The 7955-nt window shown below is 49.8% G+C and overlaps 1 protein-coding gene across 1 annotated transcript; it reads right to left on the reverse strand.

Moving 5' to 3' along the window:
- Positions 1–314: 314 nt before the first annotated feature.
- Positions 315–7651, reverse strand: LOC115308112 (F-box/LRR-repeat protein 20-like; the record flags this gene model as incomplete). The annotated part of the gene is made up of 8 exons (XM_029965786.1): positions 315–590; positions 1607–1681; positions 1891–2017; positions 2271–2366; positions 2703–2771; positions 4027–4121; positions 5796–5870; positions 7597–7651. Coding segments are annotated over 8 exons (868 nt in total), but the record flags the coding sequence as incomplete, so codon positions are not given.
- Between the last annotated feature and the right edge of the window lie 304 nt (positions 7652–7955).

A 7955-nucleotide genomic window follows, 5' to 3' on the forward strand; every position in this document is an offset into this window, starting at 1 on the left:
TTTTTATCCAGGTTTTAACCAGGAATCTGGTTTTTAACCAGGTTTTAACCAGGAATCTGGTTTTCAACCAGATTTTTAACCAGGTTTTAACCAGGAATCTGGTTTTTCCTCTGTTCATCCCATAAAAAAACCCCACACCTGGATGAAGCTCAGGGATAAAAACTGCCCTTCTGGGAAGACCTTCAGAGTCCAAAAACGAATCCGATTTTTAACCAGGTTTTAACCAGGAATCTGGTTTTCAACCAGATTTTTTTTAACCAGCTTTTAACCATGAATGTGGTTTTTCCTCTGCTCATTCCATACAAAAACCACACCTGGATGAAGCTCAGGGACAAAAACTGCCCTTCCAGGAAGGCTGAAAACGGCCCCGGTGGCACCCGAGCGCTGCCCCAGGACCCCCCCGCTCCACGTGGGGGTGGGAATTCCAGGGAATTCCAGGGAATTCCGGGGCACACCCACCTGAGGCGAGGGCAGTTCTGCCCCAGGGCGTTGAGGATGGCGTCGGTGATGTTGGAGCAGCCGGAGGCACACAGGGACTGCAGCTTGTGGCAGCCCCTGCAGATGGTGATCAGCCCGTCGTCCGTGATTTGCTGCGGGACCAAAGTGAGATTCCACGTGAGATTCCAGGGATTTCCCCTCCCACAGTTCCAGCCCCCGGGAGGAGTTCTGGCTCCCTCCACCCCAAAATGCACCGAGGGGTTTTGCTGGAGCAGCTGGGACAGGAGAAACCCCACTGGAGTGGCTTGGAAATGTTGGGGAAGTCGTTTTCTGTGGGCAGGGAGGTGTCTGGGAGTGGGGCCAGGGGAGGGATGGGGAAGGGGCTGGGATTCCTGCCTTTGCTATTCCTGCTTGGAAAGACCATCCCTGGGCACAGGGGGTCCATCCAGCCCCATTCCCAGACACAGGGATCCCATCCAGCCCTATTCCCAGACACAGGGGGTTTATCCAGCCCCATTCCCAAACACAGGGGTTTTATCCAGCCCCATTCTCAGACACAGGGATCCCATCCAGCCTCATTCCCAGACACAGAGGGTTTATCCAGCCCCATTCCCAGACACAGGGGTTTTATACAGCCCCATTTCCAGACACAGGGGGTTTATCCAGCCCCATTCCCAGACACAGGGGGTTTATCCAGCCCCATCCCTGGCCACAGGGCCCACTTCCTTGGAAAAGGAAGAGGCTGCCCAGCTGCTGTTCCAGACTAACTGTGCAATGGCACGTACAGAGAGCCCATTCCAATCTATTTTTTGGCAAAAATGCACATTTTTGGCACTGCAGAACTGGCTCAGGGCCCTTCTGTGCAGGAAAACTGCATTTTTTGGGTTCAGTTCCACAAAGAGATGAGAGGAAAGGCCTGGCAGGGCCACTCTCCAGGACTGATGGAAAGAATTTTTCCAGCTCATCCTGCAAATGAATTCGGGAGGGCAGGGAAGGGAGGGACAACCCTGACACAGCAAAGGCTGCTCTGGGGCTCATTCAACCCTCCTGAATGGCACCAAAAAATCTGCTTTTCATCAACTGTTTGCTCCAACTGCACCGAGGACGGAGCACATTCCACAGGGTTCTGCTCAGGGATGGGCTTGGAATGTTGGGAAGCCTCACTTACCAAGCAGGTTTGGAGGTTTAAAGTCACCAGCTCGGGACAATGTGCTCCAATGTACTTCAGGGCCTCATCCTCGAGCTGGGGGGGGGAAAACACAGGCACTGAGACAACCTGGCACTGCTAAAACCCACCCACTGGAGCTGGGGGGGGCACCAGAAGGGCTTTGGGGGCCTTTGGGCGATGGAACTTTTTGGGAAGTAAAAGAAATGCCCAGTGTTCCCTCCCCGCCCCCTGAGGAGCAGCAGGAACATCCCAGCTGTGCTTCTCCCCCTTTTGCAGAGCCATACCTGGGTGCAGCCCTTCAGGGACAGGGCTTTGAGCCCCCCACAGCCCCTGACCAGGGCCTGGATCCCATCCTTGGTCACTTGGTCGCACCAGGAGATGATGAGCTGTTCCAGCAGCGGGCATCCCTCGCTTGGGGGGGAGAGAGGGGAAAACATGGGAATGCTGGTTTGTTTTGGGAGGCAATCCTGCTTTTTCACCCCTGAAATGCCCATTCCTGGAAGCCCTGTGAGTGCAGACACTCCCACACCCCACATCCCCCCTGGGTGGGGACACAGTTCCCAAACCTCGGCCCCGAGGGGGACGTTCCCCGGGTGGTCTTAGAGGTGTTTTCCAACCTTAATTCCAGGATTCTGCTGGCACAGCCAGTGCTGCTGGCTCCTACCTCAGTGCTTTCAGGGACAGGTTGGTTATGGAGGTGCAGGAGGCCAAGTCCAGGTGCCTGAGTTTGGAGCAGAACTTGCTGAGGCTCGTGCAGGTGCTGGAAGAGAGACAGGGAGACAATTCCTGCCACGGATCCATCCCAGCTCACACACATCCCATGGGAGGGGCACTCTGGGGGGAGCAGGGGGGTGGGGACACTGGGATGAACTCCCAGAGAGGTTGTGGGAAGTGCTGGATGGGGCTTGGAGCAACCTGGGATTGTGGAATGTGTCCAACCCACGGCAAGGGGTGGGACTGGGTGGGCTTTAAGGCCCCTTCCAAGCCAACCCATTCCATGATTCCATCATCTCCCACACAGCCAAGGCTTTCCCTTAAAAAAGGGGTGGGAAACAGGCCCTGGAGCAGCCAGGGCTGAGGGAAGAGCTCTACTCACGCGTCCGTGATCTTGGTGCAGCCATTGAGGTTCAGCACCTCGATGTTCCTGCAGTTCTGGGCAAAGGTCCTTTGGGAAAGGGAGGGAAAACACTGGGTTGGCCAGGGAACAGAATTCCAGGGGGTTTACAGCAGTTGTGGGAAACGGAACACGGCACATTAAGGTTTGGCAGAACGGTCTCGAGCGTTGAAGAAGAAATAAAGGAGGAATAAAGAAGAAAATCAGGAAGAAAATCAATAAAGAAGAAAATCAGTAAAGAATAAAATCAATAAAGAAAAAATCAATAAAGAAAAAATCAATAAAGAAAAAATCAATAAAGAAGAAAATAAGGAAGAAAATCAGTAAAGAAGAAAATCAGTAAAGAAAAAATCAATAAAGAAAAAATCAATAAAGAAAAAATCAATAAAGAAAAAATCAATAAAGAAAAAATCAATAAAGAAGAAAATAAGGAAGAAAATCAATAAAGAAGAAAAATCAATAAAGGAGAAAATCAGTGAAGAAAAAATCAATAAAGAAGAAAATAAGGAAGAAAATCAGTGAAGAAGAAAATCAGTAAAGAAGAAAATGAGTAAAGAAAATCAGTAAAGAAGAAAATCAATAAAGAAGAAGAAAATCAAGAAAAGAAAATAATCGAGAAACAGGAATCAAGAAAATAATGAGGAAAATCAAGAGAATCAAGAAATAAGAAAAGAATGAAGAAAAGCAAGAAAATTGAGAAGAAAATCGAGAAGAAAACAAGTAAAGAAGGAAACCAAGAAAATGAAGAAGAAAACCAAGAAAATACAAAAGAAAATCAAGAAAATATTAAAAAAACCAAGAAAATATTAAAGAAAATCAAGAACATGTAAAAGAAAATCAAGAAAATAAAGGAAAAAATCAAGAAAATAAAGGACAAAATTAAGAAAATAAAGAACAAAATTAAGAAAATAAAGAACAAACCCAAGAAAATAGAAGGAAATCCAGAAAACCAGTGATTTCTGCTGGCCCATCTCGTGCCCTGGGATTTCCCAGCCCCACTAAAGGCCTCAGCTGCCCCTCAGTGCCAATCCCTCCTGAGTTTGGAACAGCAGCTGACAGGATTTTAATGAGAACCGAGAAAAACTGAATTTTAATGAGACTTTTGAACCCGGGCTGAGGTTAAAAATGACCAATTAAAGTGGGAAATGAGCAGTGTCTGTCCCTGCCCTCGAGGTTTCCCTCACACACACACGGGCTGAGGGGCTGGGGCATGAAGTGGTGCTGAATTATCCCCGTCCTGGGGGGATGGAGGGGCCAAATCCCCCTTCCCAGCCCAATTCCAAGCGGGAAGAAGGGGTAGCTCTACCTTAAGGCGTTGTCCCCCACTCCCAGGCAGCCCCTCAGGCTCAGCTTCCGCAGGAATCCCCCACATCTCTTGGAAATGTTCTCGACCACCCGGCCCTGGGGGAGACAGAAAGGGCACCTCAGCATTGCCCCCCAAAAAAAAACCCCCAGACAGCTGGATTCAACATTTGGCAGGTTAACAACAGGTTTGTTACTTTAGGGTGCTAAGGAAATAAAAATGCCACGGGGAGGATCTCAGGGAAGGGGGAAGGGGGGGATTATTCAGCTTCTGAAGATGGAGAGACAAGGAGCAGTTCCCTGAAGCCCATCGGCCAAGGATGGGGGAATTCCAAGGAACTTCCCCCCAGTTTGGGGCTCCTGGACATCCCCACAGACTCCCCAGGGAATGGGAGGGGAGCTACACCCTGGGCAGCAGGATTTCCAAGGGATAAACCCAAACTTCCACTCAGGAGCAGAACCAGCCCAGGAGTTTGGCAGGAAAAGGGATTCAAACGCTTGTGGCTCCAGAGATCCAGAAAAAGGCTTTTTTTATTTCAAATCTGTGTTCACTGGAAGTCTCCAAAGAGCCCAGGATTTTCCTCTCTCCCTGGGAATGAAAGGGCAAACCCTCTGGAGAATATCTGAGCAGTGCTCAGCAATCCAGAACCTCCCCCTGTGCTTTGGTTGTTCATCACAAACCAGGAGCATCCCTCGGCTCTCCCTGAACTAACTGGCATTTAAAAGCAACAGAAGATGAAGATGCTCCTCTGGAATCTCTTTTCCAGTCCCCAAAAAGCCCCCAAAACCAAGGATCAGGCTCAACACGACATAATCCCACAACCAAAGAGGGACACTGAGATCTCTAAGGTGAGTTTTGGGCCACAGGAGCAGCTCCACGAGCTCCACATCCCTGTAAAAAGGCTGGAGGAGCTGCAACACTCCCAGATTTTGCAATTCCTCTGGCAAGCCTGTGGATCCTGCTTGGATTAGGGGATCCAAACACGTCTGTATCAATAATTTACACCAACTGCTGGATTTAACTCCCTCCAAGCAAAGCCTGAGCACATCAGGAAGCCCAGCTGGTTCTGGAGGTGAGGAACAACAAATCCCAGTGTTTTCTTTTAAAAGGGGTTGGGTTTTTTCAGGATTTTTTTTGGTTTTTTTTTTTTAATGGAATAAAACATTCTGAGGGTTGGTTTTTTCTGCTCCCTTTTCCTGCTCAAGGCACTTTCCATTTTAAGACCACCCCTATGAGTGCAGAGCCCACATCCAACAGATCCAACAACGAGGCAACTCCAAAGCTGCACCTTTTCAGGGAGAACTTTTGACTTCATCCCCCCCAAATCATCTTCACTGAAATTTCAATTTTTGATATTAAAGACAGACAGGGAAGGATTCAACAGACATTCAGCCTTTGTGGTCTCATCAGTGCTGTGCTGACTGGGAGGGGAAGGAGAAACAGCCTCAGTTCTGCTCCAAACAAGCAGCAGTTTTCCCCAAAAACACACTTTTTCTACTAATTTCTGTTTTTTCAGAACAGGCAAAACCACTTTCCTTCCATTAGCCCCTCTCAAGGCTTGATGCAGACACATAATTCTGTCCATTTTCAAAAGCTGAATGGGATTGCCAAGACTTTAAAAGGCTCCTCGAAGCTGAAGAGCTGAAATTAATGATCTCTATCTCCAGGGAAGGTAAAAAAAGGGTTACTCTGGGAGTATGAATCCATTCTAGGCTGTAATTACAGTTTAACAAGGGGGGAAAAAAATGGGTTTGTATGTCACTTAATGATACCTCAATGTCCCTCTGGAAATCAAACAGGTCAATTCGCTGCCAGTTACTGCCATCCAGGGCCAGAACATTCCATGCCTTTATGGGGGGAAAAAATGTAAATGTGTGGTTAATATGATAAAAAAAAAGGTCAGTGGGGGACCCAGTCCCAGTTTTGTTCCTTGGAGGAACAACATTCTCAGTGTCCCAGGTGGAAAAGCCAATGGGGGAATTCCAACAGGGAGAACTGGGCAGGTACCAGAAGCACTTGCTGGGACTACCCCAGGGAATAACTTGGAATTCCAGGTCCCCTAGGCAGGGAATTGGTGCCCCCAGAGCAGGAGGAGCTGTGGGTATCTTCACATTCCTGGCTGGAATTAAGGTGAGTCCCCCCCAGGGGACCCTCAACGCTCACAAGGGGCTTTAGTTTTGGTCCAAACCCCCCAAATCTCACGTGGTTCCTGCTGCAAAAAGGAGGGGCAGGAGCCCAGGGCTGGTGATTCTGCCCTCAGTGAATCAGCACAGAGCTGTGTGTAAAGTTTTAATTACCCAATCAAAGTAAACAACCAGATCTGGTAATAACCAGGAGCTCAGCGTTGGGAAATCGGGGATAAGTACAGGTGGATTTTCCATCCCATCCCATCCCATCCCTCACATGCCCTGAGCTCGTCTCCCAGCCCAAAACACCAGCTCTTGGGCAACAATAGGTGCAGAGTCAGAAAAGGGGGCAGAACTGGGCATTAAGTGATTTTCTCTTTGTGGTTTGAATTGCTGATCTTTGTTTTAAGGTCCTTGGGAAAAGCGACGGCTCCGGTGGGAAATGCACCGGTGGCTGCACAATTCCCTGGGCAGGGAACGTTCCAGAGCCTTCCTGCACCTCCTGCAGGGACCTCACGTGCTGTGCCACGGGGTGAGTGATGCTGTTCCCTGTGCAAACAGGAGCAAGGGGCAGTCCAGGAGGGCACCTTGACACTGGCAGGATCCCGTTCCAGCCGGGACCGTCCTGCTGGAGCCGTGGATTTCACCTGGAAGGTCCTTCCCTCCCCAGACCTGTGTTATCCAGGTGGGAACTGCAACGCCCAGGCCCCACACAGGGCCAGTTTTAATGCAGTAAATAATGTTTAAGCATAATTTTTTTGATCACAACGTGCTTGGACTGATGCACTGAGCAGTTTGTGCAGGGGTGACCCAGCCAGGACAGTGAACACTCCACTCCAACACCTCCCCTGGATGGACATCCCACCCTTCCTGTGGCAGTGCCTCCTCTGGCTGTTCCCAGGATGAACCTGGAAGCTCCAGATAATCTGACCTGCAGCTGGAAGAACTTTCCCAAGTGAATATTCCCAGCTGGATTTCCCCAGCTGAAGCCCACGAAGGACAGAAACCACCCCAAACAAAACACTCTTTTTTCTTTTTTTCCAGGCTTACTCCAACTACATCCAGGGAGGAAATAAACTTCCACTGGCTCTGCAGTACCCCCTGTGAATCAGAATTCCTGTATTTCCACCCAAACTGTTTCAGACCCCCAGCTTTGGGGTTTCCAGCAGCCCTGGGCTCCCCGGACAAACCCAGGCTGAGGGGAAAGGTTTGGGCAAAAAGTCAACCCCCCTCATACCTGGGACACTGGAAAATGCTATTCCAGGCTGGAGTCCCCTTCACTGGGAATTTTCCAGTGTTAACAGGGGACACCAAATAACAGTTCAGTGGCACAAAGGTCCCTGGTACAGCCCCCTGTGTGACTGGGAAGGGCTGGAGCAAGAGGACTTTGCCTCCCCAAATCCAACCCCCTGCTAAAACCCACCAGGAAGAGGAGGAAGGTTCTTACCCTGGAAACTTGAGCACAGCGACACAGAGTGACCACATCCAGGAAGGAGAAAATTCTGGAAGAGAAACGAGAGGCACCTTATTGGTTTAACAACAGGGGGAACGTGGAAAACAAAGGTGGTGGTGGAGGGGGAAAAGCCTGGGGCAGCAAAACTCCTTTGTGATTCAGCTGAAAAGAAGTGCAGAGGCAGCAGCTCCCAAACCAAAGGGAAACACAGCAGCTCTGGAGCCCCAGGGAAACGGGAACCTCAAAGCTTGGAGTAGCTCTGGAGAGGAAATTCGGGGGTCGTGGCCCCACACAGAGCCCCAGAGCCCCAGGTCTGGCCAGCCCATGGAGCACACCCGGGGATTTTGGGATGG

The sequence above is a fragment of the Manacus vitellinus genome, unplaced genomic scaffold (assembly GCF_001715985.3).
Source record: "Manacus vitellinus isolate BGI_N305 unplaced genomic scaffold, ASM171598v3 ctg7180002220829_pilon, whole genome shotgun sequence".
In the NCBI taxonomy this organism is placed as follows: Eukaryota; Metazoa; Chordata; class Aves; order Passeriformes; family Pipridae; genus Manacus; species Manacus vitellinus.